Here is a 21,250-nt window from a genome sequence, read left to right as displayed (position 1 = left end):
TCATTCTATACATTTCTAGAAGAGGGGGGTTAAATAGGAAATCATGTGAGTCCCCTGTAAATTCTTCTTTTTGTTATTGGACTATCAATCAAAGCCACAAAGATCAGACCTGTGCCACCAGTCCAACTGATTAATGTATTTCATCACTTATTTCTTCATATTAAGTTCTCACCCTTGTAAAATTAAGGGTAGGGAAAGGGCGGGGAGGGGGGGGGGAAATAGACCCATATGATTTCCAAGATTACTTCTAGCCTCTAGTATTTAAATATTTTACAGTATGTAGACAAAGCCTCACTTTATGATAAAATATATCACAACTATCAATAGAAAGTTTATTCTGCAAAATAGTCACAATCAATTTATTTTTATTTTATCTTTTTTTCCTGGACTTAGGACCATCTTTTACCTTGCCCACTATAGAGATGATGTAATTCATAAAAAATTCAAGAGTCCATGAACAAGTACAGGAACATAAACTACTCAGCCTGCTCAATTTACCCATGAAGACATTTTTGAAAACTCCCCTAAACAAATATTCCCCATTTACCTTAGTTCTATACCATCTGAGCAAGTCACGACCTTATCATGGTTGGTTGGCAAGATCCAGATATCCTGGGACCTTCCTAGTCTGCCCAGTACTGGTATCTTGCCATCTTCCTTGCCATTGGCCCCCTTCAGGAATTTTTATATTTGTCATAGGATGTATGAGCATAGAAAGGAATATTTGAGATCATAATGTTCACTACATCATCTCCCAAGGGGGCAAACCAAAGCCCACCAAGAAAAAAGAGCTTGAGCAAGGTCATACAGTGAGTTAGTAAGAAAGGAGGAGTGACAAGGGGAGTTTCCAGTTCTCAGCCCAGGGATGTTCTATTACATCAATCTTCCTCCTTTATTATTAAATACCTTGTCTTTTCTAGACCTAGATTCTCCAAGAGATTTGGTGGCAACTGAGGTTTCAATCAGAAACAGCAGTGTTAAAATGGAAGTCGCCTCGTGGGGGCTGTCACTGGTTATCTCCTCATCTATGAATCTGTGGATGGAACCATCAAGGTACAATTTTGTTTGGATTTTCTGAACAACTTGTCACTGACATTATTTAGCATCCAGATTATTTCAAATGTAGAAGAGAAATAAACAGGTAGGTGATATATTGCATCCAAGTATTGTACTTGGAGTCAGGAAGATGAATTTAAATTCTGTCTCAGCTACCTCCTAGCTGTATAACTCTAGGGAAATTACTTCAACTCTCACCCTCAGTTTCTTTATCTATAAAATGGGGATGATAAGAAGAAGAAGAATAGCTATTTCATAGGTTGTATAAGGATCAAATGATGTATTATATGTAAAGCAGTTGCAAACCTTAAAACTCTATAAAAATGCTAGTTATTATTATTGTTATTATTAAACAGTAACATTCTTCTATAGAGTGGTTAGTAAAAAAGTACTTTCCTCATCTCAAGGCAGCTAGTTGTACAGTGGATAGAGTGGTAAGCCTGGGGTCAGGAAGAAACTGAGTTTGAATCTGGTCACAAACACTGGTTTGGCCAAGTAACTTAACCTCTGTCTGACTCAGTTTACTCAACTATAAAATGAGGATAATAATTGTACCTACCTCTCAAGGTTGTTGTGAGGATGAAATTTGTTAATACTTGTAAAGCACTTAGCTTGGCATATTGTAGAGCTATATAAATACTAGCATCATCAATATTAGGTGATACAAGTAGCATTATCCCCAAACTAAGAGCTGTTCTCCCCAAATTGGGCTCAGAAAATTAAGGGACTTGCTAAGGACTATATTGGGGGCATGTGAAAAGGATCATGTTATTCGGTCAGTCAGTCACTTATTCATTTGTCCATTATCCTAATACCAACATGCCCCTAAATTTCTTAGGAAAGCTTTTCCTAAAACAGCTATGGGTAACTGAGAAGTAACTATCTGGTTACAATGTAATGAATACAGGAAGACCCGACAGCAAGCTTGTTCATATACCTTCAAGGAAAGAGACATGAAGGACTCAGAAAGCTCATGGATAATAAACTGAATAGCCAGGGATATTTTCTATTCATTCCTAAACTGTCCCAGGTAGTTACAGGACCCTATATCTGTGTGTGTGTGTGTGTGTGTGTGTGTGTGTGTGTGTATACACACACAAAAATACATATATACACATGCATACATATATATGAAGGAGAACTATAGCATTGACAATATTCCTATGTAACTGAAAAGGGCCAATGAATATGTTAAACAAAACAAAAACAACAACAAAAAAGGATTCCATGGTGAAGGCCAACTATAATGTATATTTCACATAATATTTTATATTATAGTTATCATATGTATTTGTCTTATAACTCTACTAAACTAAGATACATGAGAGTAGAGACCCTTGTCTTCTCTAATTTTTTTTTTTAATCTTCCCAACACCTAGCATAGACTCAGGAGCACTGAGTGGATGAATAAATGAATTAATGAATAATGAATGAATAGCATAGAGTGATTTCTCAGATGATCTTCACAATAGTAATAAGAAATCCTTTGAGACTTGTTTGTTTTTTTTCTTTTTGGGGAGGAGAAGAGGAGAGATAGGAGATAAAACTTCATCAAGCTGATATTTACTTCTGGAAGGTGTCTCTAGAGCTACGTTAAGTTATTCATTAGCACTTAAGCAACAGTCATTCATTCACTGACATTTGTTAGACATGGCCAATTATCACAGCAAAGAACACTGAAACAATCCAAATGAGGTAGGCCAAGGGCTCATTCTCCTTCTGGTACACTATCACCAGCATCATTCCTAAAGTGTCTAGTCAGCTTCTCAAATCAGTTCACTAGCTAGGAGTGTTTATCTAGCTAGCCATCTGCCTCAAAACAATCTCTTGATGGAATGGTCATAGCATTAGTAAAAAGTAAGTTGTATTTGATTTGAGATTTCACCTCTGAAATGTTTGCTTTCTCAGAGCTTTGCAAATTTATAGATAGAGAGTTAGACAGACATAGAAAGAGACTTAAATAGTAGAGTGCACAGTCAGTGCTGAATAAGTGAGTTGATTTAATACAAAAGCTGATTTATCAATACAAAAAATGCTACTTTATATTTGCATCACCCTTTCCATTGTTCAAAGTACTTCACATGTATTAACTCATTTCACCTTTCAAAACTCCCTTCTGTGGTAGAGACATAATAACATACAGCTGGTTGCCAAATCTCTTGACTCTACATCTACTGCTCTTTCCACTACATCCCACAGCCTCTTTTCCCAACCAAATTTTTGTGTAGTAATTAGTGAGTCAAATACTGTCCAATCAGGAAGAACCTTCAAAATACACAGTGAGACCATATCTAGAGAGCCTGTGAGGCCTGCCCTATCTCTAGATATGGTCTCACTGTGTATTTTGAAGGTTCTTCCTGATTGGTTTTGATGGTTTAACCAGTCAGTGGTTGTTTGCAGAATTCTACACAGTATATTTCTTTTGTTTTTGAAAGGAGGAATAGGCTACATTTAATTCAAACTCTGGATGCCAAATTTAAATTCTACTACATTGGATCATAGATCTAGAAATGAAAGGTATACCAGATTCCATATTGCCCCATAGCTTTATTTTACATACAAGTCAAGACATTTCCCTCATGATGTCATTGGTCCTCTTTGAGAATGATGAATGAAAACAATAGATCCAGCCAAATACACATACACATACATATACACATGCATGTATACATATATTTATGTATACATATCCCTATATATTCATGTTTGTGTTTTCACACATGCTTTCAAGGGAAAACAACAAAATTACAGATTCAAGAACTGAAAACGAGATAGAAAATATTATCGATAATAAAATAAAAAATTTTCTAAGAATATGCATTAATGATCAGTTCTATTCATTAGGGATCTCTGCTTTGCAAAACAAAAAAGAAAGAAGGAAAAAGCCTTATGTTATTTAATGTCTTCCCTTTAACCCTCAGGAAGTCATTTTGGGACCTGACACAGATACCTACAGCCTCACAATGCTGAGTCCATCCACACACTATACAGCCAAGATCCAGGCCTTGAAAGGAGCCCTGAGGAGCAAACTCATTCAGACCATTTTCCAAACAAGTAAGAAGTATAAATGCAAGTGGGAAGAAGAGTGTACATTATGGGGTTAATTCTATTGGTGTTCCTCTGTGCAAGCATAAATAGCTTTCGATCAATTAGTTATTCAGAAATAGAATAGGCTGCCTCATAAAATAGAGGGATTAGACTTGCTCTGTCTAAGCCCAGGGGGCACAACTATGAGCCATGAGTTGCAGGAAGGCAGAATTTGGCCTGATGTGAGGAAAAACCTCCTAATAGTCAGAGCTCTCCAAAAGTAGAATGTGTGTGCTACCTTTACAAGCAAAAGGTTTCCTCTCCCTTGGGGTCTTTAGGCAGAAGCTATGTGCCCACTTACTGGGGATATTGAAAATGCCATAAATTGTAATTGGTTAGGCATGTGTCAGACTGGAAGATCTCTGGCATCCTTTTCGACTCTGAAATTCTGTGAAGTAATGATGTTTCAGAAGTGATTTCATCATTGGGGAGGAACTTGAACTAGATGACTTCTAAAGCATCTTCCAACAAGATTCTGTTATTCCATGATAAACAAGATTTAAATTTCATTAAACTCATCCCTGTTCCTTCATCTTCTCACTTCACCCGAATCAGTCCACTCTATAAGAATTTCTTTCTGTGTTCTTGGCTTACAGTTGGACTCCTCTACCCATATCCCAAGGACTGTTCACAAACAATGCTAAATGGGGAAACAGCCTCTGGCCTCTACACTATCTATCTGAATGGGGATAAGGCCCAGGCACTAAATGTCTTCTGTGATATGACCTCTGATGGAGGTGGATGGATTGTGAGTATAAATGAAGCAGATTATGTCTTACCTCTATTTTTCTGGATGTAGTATCTTCACAGCAATACCAAGCTATCAATGCTGATGTGTCCATGAGTCAGCATCCTCTCTAACTACATAATCCCACAAACACTATGCTGCCTCCAAAGGATTTTATTCCTAAATAATATCCTGGGGAAAGAAAACTAACCAATCAATCAGAAAATGTTTATTAAGCTCCTATTGGACGTCAAGCTCTGTTGTAAGCATAGGATTTACAAAGATAAAAATGAAACAGTCCCGCCCTCAAGGAATGTACATTCATGCAATTGGGAGGGGCAAGATATCCACTTATAACTATTTACAAAATAAATAGAAGGGGATTTTAAAGGAACAGACTCTAGCATTTGAGGGGGAAGAGGGGTTGAAGAGAGGAGGTGGGAAAGGACCACCATAAATAGAAGCCAAGAGGGATGGTGAAGCTCCAGCTAACAACTACAGTCTTCTTGGAGTTGAAGTTCATGGGAAAATCATCAGAGACCTTGTAAGATTGCAAGAAGGAAACCCTGAACCTCATTATCCTATGTTTTCTTGTCCCTGGATAGAAGCACAATCCATTTGAAACTCCTTGAAGTCTTCTTATGCTCAGATCAAGGGGCTGGTGGTCTCCATATTTCCATCCAGGCTCTCCAATGTCCCCTTATGATTTTGGAATAGCTTAGACCCTGGAGAAGCTTAGTTCACAAAAAGAAATTTCATCTTAGCTGGAAGAAGGCAGTTGAAAGATCAATAAACCTGCTTATCCTTCTGAGAGGGTTTTAAAAATTCATACACAGAGAACTAATTCCCCAAGAATTGTACAAGATAAAAAATATAGCAACAAATTCATAAATAAGTCCAATAAAGTCACATCCCTAAACATTTCTAATTAGACTATTAGGGAGAACAACTACTGGATTCTTGTATAAACTTTGCTCAGTGCCTCCCATGGGTTGAGGTCATAGGGAAGGATCTGAGTCAAGAGAGACGGGATCAGGATCGCTGAATGATGGTGAGTCAGGACAAACATACAGGACTGTTGGGTAGGGATCTTTGTCAATCAGAGCCAACATATAGCATTACAATCATATGAGAAGAGAAGGCCCAGAAAGAGTATGAAGCACTGATGGATGTGCCTTGTAGCTCACACCTGAAACAAGCTGATGTAAATGATGTGATGGTTCTACATCACCCCCATCATCATCAGGAGGAGAGCAGCTTTCTTTTTGATATGGTTTCTATCACATCCTTTATTGCAACTTCCGTATCAATGAAAATGATGATGATGTAGCACAGTGCCTGGCATATAACACATGCTGGATAAATGCTTGACTGACTGTTGACTAACTGACTGACTTTTATATTGCGATTTGTACTTTGTAAAGGGCTTTTGCATATTTTAAATCTCATTTGAATCTCACAACATCCCTGTGCATGAGGGAGACCTGGAATTATTGTTCCCAATCTACAGATAAGAAAACTAGGTTCTTTTGAGAATAGCATGGGACGGAGAAAAGAAGAGAAGATCTGGAAATTTAAAAAGTGGATTTAATTCTCAGTTCTTCCCATTAATAGCTGTGATCAAGGGCAAATTACAATCCTTTGGAACCTTTGTTTCCTTTTTTCTGTAAAATGGGAGTGATAATATTTATACTATATATCATGGGATTGTTAAAGAAAAGTCTTTGTAAATCTTCCAGCACTATAATTGTGAGTTATTTCCTTCAACTGAATTAACATTTAAACATACTCTTCTTATTACTCTTTTTAGGTATTTTTGAGACGTAGTAATGGACGTCAAGATTTCTACCAGAATTGGAGGACCTATGCCACTGGATTCGGCAAACTCAACGAGGAATTTTGGCTTGGTAAACCTTTCGAGAACAGTGTGATTAATGTCTAAGAAAGCAAGCTATCATAAAGAAATGCCATATTGTCTCCCTTCTACCTTCTTTTGTGACAATTTGTTATGTGGAGATAGAAGTTTACTAAAAAGAAGGAATACCACCACTAGTGAATACACAAATACATCCCTTTAAAAACAAGTTCATTTAAAAGTCCCTGGGAATTAAAGGTGCCATTTAAAGAGGGCCATTTTGTTTTTCTGTCTTAAAAATAATTCATCTTTAAATTCATTTAAGCATTTATTGAGGAGGCAGCAAGGTGGCACAGTGGATAGAGCACTGGCCCTGGATTCAGGAGGACCTGAGTTCAAATCCAGCCTCAGACACTTGACACTTACTAGCTGTGTGACCCCTGGGCAAGTCACTTATAACCCTCATTGCCCTGCCCCCCTCCCCAAAAAAGTATCTATTAAAGGTTTACTATGTGCAGAGACCAGTGCTCGAAGTTTCTAAAAAGTACTAGACACATTCTTGTCCCATTGCAAGATATAAGAAGTTATAGGAGGATGGTCCCCTGGTTTCCTGCCCATTCATCTAACCTTTCTTATCCAACAGGGCTGGATAACATTCACAAAATCACTGACCAGGGACAATATGAATTAAGGGTGGACCTTCAAGATCATGGTGAGACAGCATATGCCATCTATGATAAATTCAGTGTTGGAGATGCCAAGTCCCGGTATAAGCTGAAGGTCGATGGATACAGTGGAACAGCAGGTAGGGTCCAAGTAGTGGGTTTTAGTATGTAAACAAGGGAAGTTTATACGGTGGTTCCTAGGGCAGACTTCCTCATCCTTTCAAATCAGAAAGACTAAGGTTGGTATTTAAGAACATACAGTGTACTATTATGGCATAAGCTGGTAAAGGTCGTTAGGACTCAGAATTAGAAATGATGGCTTACTTTTCAACCCAATGAACTTAGGTCAAAATTCCTTCCCTAGAAGTTTTATACTATTTAATGCCAAGGGAAGTTTTCTGAGACAGCCTTCACTTTGTTTCATGATCCAACTCTGAATCAAAGCACAATGGAGAATGTGTGCCATCGATCACAATGTGTATTACAAAGAAAACTGGTAGATGGTACCATGTAAGCCATCCCCCCATTAGAAAAACAATTGAAGGTAAATGCAAGTTCCTAGTGAAGCTGATTCAGTTAAATCATCTTTGCAGCCTGGAAAGAATCTGATGGCTAATGAAATGTCCTAATTTCGTACTACTAGAACATTAGAACCCAAAAAAAGACAACCATATTTTTAAACCACATCCTTTGTAGGTGCTAGGGATACCTATGTAAAATACCAGTGGAAACAAATTGCAAGGATGAGTCTAGCTGAGCAGACAGAAATGACAGGATTGCAATTCACAGTGAGGTCACATGGTCATAAAGAAAACTAATGACCAAATTAGGAGCTCTATCGATTCTAACATCACTTCAAGTACCCTTAGTTTTGCTACCTGACAATCTTTTTTTTTAGGTGGAAAATTTTTCAGGCTTAAGGTATGCTAAAAGCAGTACTCAGAAATCCCCAGGAGGGATAATGTTCGGAGGAGACAGAAATGTTGTCTCCACCTAGCACTTGGTCTTTGTCTTTTCAATTCTGTAGTTATGAGAAAATGCACAGCATTATTTCCATTCATAAAGCTAAGCCTCACAGGGCTGCTTTTTCCAGAACAATTGTAGACTTTTTTTAAGCACACACTAGACACAAGCAGACACTTATTCCATCAATATCTGCCTGTCATTCCCATGCTTTCCATGGCATCAGCTATTAAGAATGTCTATGAATCCCTGTTACAACTTGCTCAATCATTTCAGTGGAGAGCGTCTCACATCTTGAAATCATTGAGCATGCAGGCATTTTATATGAAGCCAAGAAGAGGAGCTTAAATGTCTGTAGAAATCAATAAATTTAACTAGAAAATAATAAATTATGCCAAAAAGACCCCCAAGTAGCTAATAGAACACACATGTAGATGAGGTTGATGCCAGAGAAATCGACTTCTAACAAAGAGTCACTAGAGAATATGATGTTTAAAAATAATAGTACTTAAATGTATCAGAGGAGATTGCAGCCTGCAAACCTCTCCTCTCTACTGACACCCTCCCCTGATGCTTTATCAGTGTGATGGCAACTCTGAGTTCTCCAAGACTAAACGAAAACAGGTTGCAAGTCCTGCCAGGTATAGCTGAGAAGGAGCCCAGTTACAAACTGTATGTCAGAGGATGAATCAAGCTCAGTTCAGAGAGGCTCATCACGGGAATTAATTTTTCTCAGCAATAGCAACTCAATAAATGTTTGTTCATTCGAAATCATCTGCATTGGTGGAGGGAGGGCCCACAATGACAAAACCACAAACTTAAGTATTAAATTAATTCAGTTCAACAAAGATTAATTAAGCATCTATTACATGTGAGGCACTGTCAATAAGCACACAGGAATAAAATAAATAAAAATACTTGACATACAGACAAATATGTAGAGGAACTCTGATTTCCAGCTCATGAGGAATTCCCTACACCAAAGCCAATTGTCGAAATGTTGATGACTTAATTCATAGACTTGATGGCACAAAGAGTGACTTATCTAAGGTCACAAAGATAGTAAGTCTTAAAGGTGACCTTTAACTCTAAGTCTTTCTGACTGTGAGCCAAGATACTAGCCACTAAACCACATTGCTTTTATATAGTCATAACAACAATAACAACAACAACAAAAGTAATAATAATGTCATTATCAATAATAATAGCTGATATGTATATAGTACTTTAAGGCTTGAAAAGCACTTAATACATGTTGCCACATTTGATTTACTGCATAGATAATAGGTGGATATAATGTATGTGTATTTGAAACATATCTGTACACCCTATCCAATGATTTGACCAATGTCCTAAAATCTAGAAGGATTTACCTAAACATTAGGAATGTTAATATATGCATACATAATCAACATTCATAAACATAATACAGGAAGGCACAGACAAAGGTCACACAGGATGAAGAGACATGGATGAGTTGTGGGTTACGTTATAGGACAGAATATCCACATCATTGAAGTTATAGATCGACTAAATTCTTGGAAGCTGGGAGTATTTTCCATAGAGTAGCTTAATCAATATCTGAAAGGTTTAAATATTGGGAATAAAGAAAGCTGATCACCTAAAGAAAAAAATATAATCTTCAAAGAAAAACTATCTTCTATTTCACTCTCTGGCATGTTCCCAATGAAAGAATCACTGAAATAATTACAATAATGCAGTCTTAAAGTTTAAAGTTTCCCTTCATGACAACAACCTCAAATGTTAAATATCTGCTTGCTTCTCTAATTAGTCATTCCTAGGTATGTTATTCACCCTCAAAATTAGAAATGTATATTCAGGCTTTTCACTTCCTCATTTTTTTCCCTCAACAGGTGATTCTATGGCCTACCACAATGGAAGATCCTTCTCTACATTTGACAAGGACACAGATTCAGCCATCACAAATTGTGCTCTGTCCTACAAGGGAGCCTTCTGGTACAAGAATTGTCATCGAGTCAACCTTATGGGCCGGTATGGTGACAACAATCACAGTCAGGTGAGTTTTCCTGGAAGACCATGAATCTTAGGGAGACAGATGTGCCTGACGGTGCTTTATACTAGGAGATGTTGACTAAATAAGTACTGAATTGGAATAGAAAGAATACTGAACTTAAAGTCACAAAACCAAGGTTTGACTTCAGGCTTTACCACTTCCTAACTTTGTGGCTCTGAGAGTACCTTTAACTCTCATGGCTTTGGTTTTCTCAACTGAAAAAAAAATTGAGATAATAATATTTAGAAACAATAAGCATTTATTAGATACCTACCAGGTGCCAGGCATTGTGTACTAAGTGATTGGGATACAGAGAGAGGCAGAAATCTTCCTCTTCTCTCAAGGAGCTCACAGGCTAATGGGGAAGACAACATGAAAACAACTGTGTGTGGGGGCAGCTAGGTGGCACAGTGGATAAAGCACCGGCCCTGGATTCAGGAAGACCTGAGTTCAAATCTGGGCTCAGACACTTGACACTTCCTAGCTATGTGACCCTGGGCAAGTCACTTAACCTTCATTGGCCAACAAAGGGAAAAAAAACCCAACAGTGTGCAAACAAGATAGAGGTTAAATAGGAGATAATGAATAGAGGGGTGACATGAGAATCAAGAGGGATCGGATTAGGTATCATATCAAAGATGAGGGTTTAATTGGGACTTGAAGGAAGCTGGGGTAGTAGGAAGGCAGAGATGAGAAAGGAGAGTATTGAAGGTATGGGGGCCAGTCAGTGAAAAAACTAAGTCAGGAGATGAGTGTCTTATTTGAGGAGGCTTATTAAAAAAAAAAAAAGTTTCAGGATATCAGAACTTCACTGATTTTGCTGGCCATTGCATACCCCTTAGTAAGGTCAAAAAGTCAGAAGAAAACTAATAAATTCAAAGCTATCCAAATCCTTCCCTTTATGGATAGGAAAATAGACCCAGAAAAGGGAAGTGACTTGTCCACAGACACACATTGAAGTGTTGGTATGACCAGGATTCTAAAATCTAGGCCTCCCAAGTACCTGGCCAGTCCTCATTCTAATTTCAACTCACCAAGATTAGCCATGATCATACTTATCTTGTCTTCTAACAGTAGTGCAGTAGCAGGATATTTTTTAAATGCTGCATGATATTGTGTTCAAAGTAACCTTAGAACACAAGATTAGCATTGGGAGGAACCTCAGAACAGAGAACGTCAGAATTGGGAGGGTCCAAGCCTGAAGACAGAAGACTGGAGAGGTGTCTTAGAGTACCAAATAGCAGAGCTAGGAGGGGCTGTAGAATACAGAATGTTAGAGTTGGCAGAAACCTTAGAGCATAGAATGTGAGAGCTAAAAGGGACATTGAAAATCATCTTTTCTAACCATCGTCCATTTTAGAGATGAGAAAACTAAGGCTTGGGGAGATCAAGTGATTTACCTAAGGTCTCACAGCTAGCTATTGGCAAAGCCATAATTTTGAATCTAGATCTATGCAAAATAATACAATGAAAAGACCTCTGGAGGTAGGCTAGCTGGATGCTAGTCCCTGCTCAGTCATTAATTAGCTATACAACCTTTGGTAATTTATTGCCCCTTCTCGGCTTCAGTTTCTGAGAGAACCCAACAGGAATAATATATGGACTAGGTGATAGGAATATACATATTTGGAGACCTAGAGTTCTCTCAATAATTTCTTGCTGTTGCCCACCAAGTAGGCAATGATTTAAGGGAGCGGGTGGGGCAGGACTTTTGAATTTACACAGCTTGAGGTGAATTTTGTTGTATGGAATAATAATCCCACTAAGTTATTTTGGCAGAATATGAGATTCCTGGGTTGTGTACAATGTGAATATTACTATTTTTAGCTCTACCTACCCCTCACATTCCTCTTTTGTACAAAACAATGCTTCATATGATTGACCTCACTGTTTAACTCATGAACTCCCAGTGTTAGGAAAAGAGCAATGGGCTTAGATTCAGAAGACCAGGCTCAGATTCCAACTCTGTGATTTAAAACCTGTGTTACCTTGGAGCAGATACAGCCCCTCTCTGGGCCACAATTTGCACATCTATAAAATGAAGGGGTTGGATTTGATGCTCTTCGAGGTTTCTCCCACCACTAAATTGAGTAATGGATCCTGTGATATTGGGGTGCTCCTCTGCCCAGTGGAAAACAACTTGGACCATTTTCTCTTCCCCAGGGTGTTAATTGGTTCCATTGGAAGGGTCATGAGCACTCAATCCAGTTTGCAGAAATGAAGCTAAGACCCAGCAACTTCCGGAACCTAGAAGGCAGGAGGAAACGAGCATAAATATTTCATGGACAACAGAGGGAAGAGCATTAAAGGGGAGGGGAGGGAGGCCCAGAGAAACAGAGGATCTTACCAAAGCATCAAAGCCACTGGTTCCAGACACTCTGCCGGGGCCACAGTGTTGATGACAGCATGAGCAACAGTGCCGATCTCACACGCTCTTCGGTAAAGTCCTTCACACCAAAGACAATGATCTCAAAGGGGTTTTCTTTTGGTTTTCTTTGGGGCTTTTTGTTTGTTTGTTTATTTGTTTCTGCAAAACTCTTCCAGTGACAGTTTCATGGGATCTTTCTCTTGGGTGGCTCTAGGGAAGCACAGGGAGCAGGTTGTACATTGGTAGTTTGTTTTAGAACCAGCCATATTTTACACAAAACTGTACAATTAATTATCATTATTATTATTAGCTATAATTAAATGTGTGTCATTGGAAGGCTTTTTCTTTTACATTTCAGACAACAGAGACCAGAAAAGCAATACCATTTCAAATGCAATTAATAGGATTAATAATATAATAATAATGATGATTATAATGATGTTGATAATAATAATAATAATAAACTAAGTGTTTTTAAAGAGATCCATGCTTTCCAAAACACAGCAGGACAGTGTCTGATTGTATTTTTTTTTAATAAAAGCACAATTACTTTTAAATGTACTTGTTGGGCTTTCTTTCTACTATAAATCTATGTTCTACTAGATCTTTGAGGAGAGAAAATAATGTGTCTGTGTCTCACTGTGTTACCTAATTGTAACAGGGTCTGTGACTCATAAAGAACAATCAAGTTTCATCATCTGTAAAATGAGGAGGTTAAACTCAGTGACCTTTAAGGCTCTGTCCACTGCTGATATCCTGTGAGTCCCTAAGTCACTGGAGTCTACTTTGTAATGTGAGGCATCCACTTGGTGAGTCATTAATAGCCAAGGTTGACAGGACCTTTGAAGAGGAAAGTGAGCCGCTAGCTCCTGCTCTGGAGTAGCTGAAATATACTTTTAATGGGTCACTTTTTCAGTGTAATTGAGTGTCTTGCCCTTCAAAAAATGAAAAATAACTAACAAAAGCAAGGAATACAGAACAGGGAAGGCTCACCTTAAGGTTCCTTTTTTTTTTCCCCCATCTGAAAGCGAAGAACCTCTATCCAATTTCTGTGGACCCTATTGTTGAATCAAAGAGAACAAAAGATCATTTTTCTTAAAGGAGAGCCTCTCTCTCCTTCTTATGTTTCTCTTTCTCCAAAGTGAACTTTTTTGCCTCTGCTTCCTGAGAAATGACATGGGGAAAAGTACATGAATGAAGATAAACAGCCATGACAAGGTCATCATGAGACACCATGTGGATAGGAGAAACTCTGGACAGAGATGCCAAAAGTCAAAGGTTTTGGTTGTTGCTCTGCCATTTCGTTTTTCTAACCTAAAAAATGTGTTTAATAATCTCTGCCCTTCTAAACTTAATAGGGTTGTTGTGAGAATAAAATCAGATATCCGTGAAGGCACTAATTTATTCATTCAAAGGCCTTCTATTGAAAACCTATGGGCTAGGTGTAGTAGGACAGGGGGATATGAAGGTAAATAAAAGCATGACTCTTGCCCTCTAAGGGCACTTTAGTATGAGGAAGGAGGCATACAAGGCAGGATCTTAAGAGATATGTAAACAGGGAGTTCTAAGCACCTAGAATAATGAGTCTAACAAAGTCCTTATACTAAAACCATCCACTTTAATAATAATAGTGCTAATAAACTATATATGATATATATATATGTTATATAATTCCTACTACATACTAGGCACTATGCTAAGAACTTTACAAATGTTCTCTCATTTAATCCTCAAAATAACTCTGATAGGCAGGTATTATTATCTCCTTGTTACAGATAAAGAAACTGAGGCAAACAAAAGTTAAATGACTTGCCCAAGGTCACACAGCTAATAAACATCTGAGACTTGATTTTAATTCAGGTCTTCCTGTCTAGCACTTTATCCACAACATCACCTAGCTCCCTCTGTGGAAAAAGCCCAAAGGTTTCACTCTCTCTAAGCCTAGCATAGATTCAAATAATCTTGAGGAGGGGGCTTCAAAAAGTAGGCAAACTATGAGTAAAACAAAATAATATCAAGTAAAAATTGACTTTGGAAGAGACAGAAAATTTAGAACACAAATCCAGATGCATATTACACTTGAGTCATTAAGAAAAAAGTTAGTTTATGTTCATCATTATCTGGTCAAGAAGGCAGGGAATATACAACATATTTTGGAAAGATTTTTCTCCAAAATGACTAAAATAAGCCAAGTTTGGGCCCTTAAGCTTCATATATCTAAAAAATGTGGATCAGCATTAATAATGTTAAACACTACTAGATATTTTTTCTCATATAGTAGTTACCAAAATAATTACATCATTGTGGTGCTGGCCCTCTAAAGGCTTAACAATCTAGGAGTAATAATGACAACATAGATGTACAGATATAGATCTAGAGATACACACACTCTAAAGAAATGTAGACAATGAAAAAGTTTAGGATGGATGTGATTTACAACTAGGTAACAGATGCAAGCATAAATTGCTAGGCTATTAGAGCAGGAAGAGACCTTAGAAATAATCTAACTTGGAAGCAATAGTTGGACACATTGGATGATAAAGCCAGGTTCCAAAGTTTCTGAATCCTAGAATGATGGGCTCCATTAAAGATGTAATATAATAGAGATATATGTAAAACCCCATCATGCAGTTCAAAGAAAACAACTTCACAAATAAAAGTTGGAAGAGGTGTGACTAGATAGACCACAGTTCATTTAAAAAAAAAAACAAACAAATAAAAAAAAAAACTACAAGGTTTCAAAGATTACATGCTCAATAGACTTTAAGAGTGGGGAATTCTAATGAAATTCTAGGATGCATAAAAGAAGGGTGTCCAGAACACAGAATGTGATAACCCTCCTGTATTCTGCTTTGATCAGATCCTGCTGTAATCAATTCTGGGTAGCACTTTTTTTTTTTTTAGAGGGAGGGACATTGACAAATTGGAGAGCATCCAGGATAATGAAGTATAGCAAAACCATGACAAGATGGGTGGAAGGAACTGAGGAGTGTTTAACCTGGGAAGGGGAGATCTTAGGGAAAGGCATGATTCCATTTTTTCCCCCTGGTTTGAATAAGGAATAAGAGCTATCCAAATGTAGAATGGGCTGTTTTATGAGGAAATCACTGGAATTCCCCCTTACTGGAGTTCTTCAAGCAAATATTAAATTTCCACTTGTTCATGATGCTATAGGTTGAAATAGATGAGTTCTCAGGTCCCTGCCAATTTCATGCTTCTGTTATTTTATCCATGAGGAACCTGAGGCCCAGAGAAATTAGTGTGACTTACCAAGGTCACATTGAGTATTAAGTTTCAGAAGTATTGAAAAGGGGCAGCTAGGTGGCTCAGTAGATAGAGCACTGGCCCTGGATTCAGGAGGATCTGAGTTCAAGTCTGGCCTCAGACCCTTCATACTTACTAGCTGTGTGGCCCTGGGCAAGTCACTTAACCCCAATTGTCTCACCAATAAAATAAAATAATTTTTTTTTTTAAAAGTATTGAAAAGGCCTAGGTCCTCTGAGTCTCAGTACAATGATCTGTCCACTATGCCATCAAAAGGTGACCCTGCTAAGAGCTAAGTAGTTGAATGTAGTAGTCAGTTCAAGCCGAATGATATTAAAGGTTGTTATTATTACTCTTCTGACTAGTCCAACGGGGCTTTATGGAGGTGATTTCAAGAACTTCCTAAAGGAAGGAAAGTGACTCAATCAAAGCTTTGGGAATGACCTTAAAGATTATCTAGTCCAACCTTCTGTTTTTATAAACTGAGGCTCAGAGAGATGAAGTGACTTATTCACTATCATAAAACTAGTTAGTATCACATTGGTTGGCTAGGTGAGCGTAGAAAGTGAAGAAAATATATTCATCCTAAACTGTAATTAAGGAGACTAACAAAACATGAAGATGAAAAATATAGGGCAGTGAAGAGATGAGTTTAAGAGAAAGGAAAGGGGTGTGGAGTTGGAAGGAAAAAAAGAGAAAAGAGAAAGTTCCCAGTGGCCTGCCTCTGAGCAAAAGCTCTGAATTACCTGAGCCCCACCACAGTCCCTCACAGCTGCTCTGAATATCTCAATACAGGAAACTTTCACCCTAAGTTTTTCCCTGGTCTTGAGTTTTATACCAAGGGCCAGGCCTCCCTTTAGTTCTCTTAGCTTCAAGTTCATCAATAGTTCAGAGGGCTGAGCTAAGGTTCTTTCCAACTCTAAATCTATGATCCAATGAATAAATTTTCAGAATAGCTTTTGCCCAGGGTCATTCAACTTTCAACTGAGTCCCATTTGTCCTAAGCATCATTAGACTCACCATCTCCTCCACACATCATATTGTAGCCAACTGTCCTGGACAACTGAGGGAAGAAGTCATAGAATCACAGACTAATAGAGCTCAAAGAGATTTTAGAAATCATGAATTCTCTCTCTCTCTCTCTCTCTCTCTCTCTCTCTCTCTCTCTCTCTCTCTCTTTCTCTCTCTCTCTCTCTCTCTCTCTCTCTCTCTCTCTCTCTCCCCCCCCCCCCTTGTTTCTATCTCTATCTCTCTTGGTCACTCTGTCTGTCTCTCATCCTCTCTGTCTCTCTATCTCTAACTCTGTCTCTCATCCTCTGTTTCTGTGTGTGTGTGTGTGTGTGTGTGTGTTTCTCTCCTTCCCACCCAATTTTAGAGAGAAACAAATAGTTTCAGAGAGACAAAGTGCTATGTCCAAGGTCATAGAAGGGAGTTACTGGAAGAGTCAAAATTAGGACCCAGATCTCTCCACTTCCAGCCAAGCCCATTTTTTTTTCATTAGAGATCACTGCAATCAAAATGCCCCAACCACAGGCCAAAGACTGGTTTAGCCCTTACAATTCAAGATAGATTCCTTCAACAAACATCAAGACATAAATTCATAAAATTAGAGTCGAGACTGCTATAGTGGCAAGACCATTAGATCTGGGGTCTAAGAAACTGGGTTCTAATACCAACTCTGCTATTTGCTGGCTGCATAGTCTTGATTAATAAAAACAATAACTGACATTTATAAATTACTGTACTTTAAGGTTCATTTAACTTCCCTGAGTCTCAGTTTCTCTTCCTATAAAATTGGAGGGAGGAAGTAGAGAAGATGATCACTAAAGTCTTTTACAACTCTGAGCTTTTTGAGCTCATGTCCTGTGTGTAAATCCTGACTCTTTCAGTTAGTATCTATATGATTTTGAATAAATCATTTCCTGTCTCTTAGCCTCAGTTTCCTATTTTATCAAATTATGGAGTTTAACATAAGATTTCTTCTAACTGCAAAACCCTATGCCCTTATTTGAAGATCTTCATCCCTTCTCCTGGCTTTGCTGGGATTCCAACAAGGTCAAGGAGCTAAGTGTCTGACATGAGTGATTTGAGACAGACTCTTCTGGGATTTAGGAAAGGTCAAGCACCAGTATCTTTTCACTCTCATAAACACACAACGAAAGGGACAATCATCAAACTGCATTTTACTTTAAAAAGAAAAAAACAAAACAATTCCCAAGTAAATTCTCTTGGGAATCACCAGTAAATTGCATTTTTAAATGAAATACCTTTAGTTGACTGGCCCCCAAAAAGTGCCCCAAGTTTCATCCAAATGGAATGTGATGGAACAGAAGCCCAGATCTGAAGAATTCATTGCTTTGGCTTGGTTAGATATTGCCTAGTTTATCTGGCTGTAATAATTTCTGTCATTGTAGCGACACAGTTTGCTGTTCCAGACTGCAGGAAATGTTGCTTGCATTTCAGTCATAGCAACGATCTTCCTGCTGCATAAACCAAAATAAATCAAGGCTTTGGCAGGGAGCCGCAAGACTTCTGACCCCATGATAGACACTGACTTTGGAATCTCCTGGCTGGGATTCCCAACACTATGAACTTTAACTTGACCCTAGGTTACTTAGCTTCCCTGGAGCCCACACAGGAATTCACACCCACACTCTTGCTGGAGAAAAGCTCCTGAATGTTAGGGGAAAGTCCAAAGAATCCCCAGGGCAAAAATACAAAAATCAGATTTCTTAAATTAAAAGAATTTTATGACTGAATGGAACCCATAAAGGCCCACTCCTATCAGTTGACAGAGGAAGACAAGGAACTCAATTTATAGAAATGAATGTTAGTTTTAATCATTTTCTTTCTTTTCAAGGAGGTTAGTGAGAAGGAGGAGGAGACCAAAAGACAGTGGAAAGAACACTGGCTTTGTAAACAAAGGGCCAGGTTTTCAATCCTTTCTGCTACTTATATGACCTTAGGCGATTCACTTTCCCTCTCTGGGCCTCAGTTTTCAAATCTGTGAAACAAAAGGTTTAGAAGGTAGTATAGAGAACCATAGATAACAGAGGGGGAAGAGAATTTAGTCTAATCCACCCCCTACCCCCAACCTGGATCTTTAAAGTCTTTTCTAGTTCTAATTCTGTGACCTTGTAACTAGATGAGCTCCAATATCCTTTGTAACTATTAAAGTCCTACCCCGTCCTAGTGTTTTTCACTTTTACCACTATGTTGTTATTATTATTTTTTTAAACAGGTAGTTCGGGGCAGCTAGGTGGCGCAGTGGATAGAGCACCGGCCCTGGAGTCAAGAGTACCTGAGTTCAAATCCGGCCTCAGACACTTAACACTTACTAGCTGTGTGACCTTGGGCAAGTCACTTAACCCCAATTGCCTCACTAAAAAAAAACAAACAAACAAAAAAAACCAGGTAGTTCAAAACTTCTAATACTCTATCTGTCCTGACGACATAGCTCATAATCTACTCCTAAGGTCCTTTGACACATTTTATTTCTCTCTGAACCCCATTCCCTCTCCTTTGTTGCCTTTGCTCATTAAGAGTTATGTTTCTAAGAAAACCTTACTGCTTAAATTGCAGTTCTCTAAAGTGATGTCCTTTCGGAAGGTATGTACCACCTGCCTCTCTGGCAAGGTCCATCTCCTCTTTTGCCCATTTGAGTCTCTCTGCTAACAATTCTGACCCTGCTAATGAGTTCTCCATGATCACTGGGGTAAAAGTCACTAGGTATTACCCCTATGTCTTCTATTATGAGTCCTTTTACAATGGAACAGTGGGAGAACCACATGGCAATTGTCTCAGTAACAGTCTGAGAAAGGACAAAATATGAATTGACATTTTCTTTCTCCTACCAGGGAGTCACTTCTTTTGGAGATTCATTTTGTCCATTGATAAACTGGAAATTTCAGACTATAAAGATCCATGTTCCTCAAACTGTTTTTAGTACCCTTATTTCTAGGAGGGAAAAATTTTAATGATAGAAAAGTACATATGTGGAATCCTTCCACTTTATGGATGGGGGTGGGGGGGGGAATGGACTCTGTGATGTGAAGAACTATCAGAGATTGCTTAAATTCAATCATATGATTGAAATGTTGAATTCTTGTTGCTTCAGATCAAACCACTAAGGGAATTTTTTTTTTTAAACGGGGCAATAGGGGTTAAGTGACTTGCCCAGGGTCACACAGCTAGTAAGTGTCAAGTGTCTGAGTCTGGATTTGAACTCAGGTCCTCCTGAATCCAGGGCTGGTGCTTTATCCACTGTGCCACCTAGCTGCCCCCAGGGAATTCTTTAAAGGAAGATACATAATCACTTGATTCCTTATCTGTCCCAGCAGATTGTATGCATATAGTTAGACATAGACAGTACGATTATTTGAAGGCCAAAATAAAACACCACAACAATTGTAGTTTTACTATTGATAGACAAGCATAATAAAATAAAAAATGACAGGTTAGTGGGTAGAGAAAAGAATCCTTGCCTCCTTAGTTTACTTTTTTAGTCTGACTCAAATTCATTTGTATGCTAAACCAGAGGAGAATTTGGGAATGCCAAACACTAAGTGGTCTGAAATATAAGTGATCTCTGGCCAGGCCTAGGGATTCAAGGAAGAGCAATCTTAGGTGAGGTAACACTCTGTCTGACTATTACAGCTATGACTAAAGAACAATTGACTTTGCACTTTTCCCCCAAAGGTTTCAGTTGACTAGAAATGAAAGGGTTTGTCATTGTTCTTAAAGGGACAAAGCCCAAAAACTGTTATCAGGGAGCCAGGCCCAGCAGAGACTTCACTCCTAGCAGCCACAATGAGACCAGGGAAAATAGCAGAGCAATACCCAGGAGAAATTACCATGTTCTTCAGTTACCACAAGAACATAACAAGCAACATGATCAACAGATTTGCCTCACACTATGTAGAAGAATCCTAGGGACAGCAGCATGATGACTTGCACCAAAAACATCACTGAGTGACATGCAACTTTAAGAGGTATAAATTAACCTCTCCTCCACAAGTGTGCTGTGGCCACATGTTCTTTCGGTGTGACCTTCATTTGCCATCTTTATGTATGTCCATGCTCCCATCTAATGGTATCTTTATGGAGAGTGTGCCCAAGGATTCTGGAAGAAATTTTTCATTTACTTATTATATTATTTCACTAAGTGTCTTTCTTTAAACTCATTGTATCCTCTGGCTAACTAAGAGAAAAAGAAAGATATTGGTGGGGG

General features: G+C 38.3%; 1 protein-coding gene across 1 annotated transcript in view; it reads left to right on the top strand.

Annotated features, from left to right (window-relative positions):
- Window positions 1–13,260, top strand: part of TNC (tenascin C) — a 115,778-nt gene extending 102,518 nt beyond the window's left edge. Inside the window, 9 exon segments of the mRNA XM_043980625.1 lie at window positions 921–958; window positions 960–998; window positions 1,000–1,053; window positions 3,978–4,110; window positions 4,740–4,891; window positions 6,681–6,777; window positions 7,369–7,530; window positions 10,228–10,391; window positions 12,552–13,260. Coding sequence (XP_043836560.1) covers window positions 921–958; window positions 960–998; window positions 1,000–1,053; window positions 3,978–4,110; window positions 4,740–4,891; window positions 6,681–6,777; window positions 7,369–7,530; window positions 10,228–10,391; window positions 12,552–12,662 — 950 coding nt within the window. The 3' untranslated portion in view covers window positions 12,663–13,260.
- The last annotated feature ends 7,990 nt before the right edge of the window (window positions 13,261–21,250 follow it).

The sequence above is a fragment of the Dromiciops gliroides genome, chromosome 2 (assembly GCF_019393635.1).
Source record: "Dromiciops gliroides isolate mDroGli1 chromosome 2, mDroGli1.pri, whole genome shotgun sequence".
In the NCBI taxonomy this organism is placed as follows: domain Eukaryota; kingdom Metazoa; phylum Chordata; class Mammalia; order Microbiotheria; family Microbiotheriidae; genus Dromiciops; species Dromiciops gliroides.
This window is presented reverse-complemented; position numbering and strand designations above follow the sequence as displayed.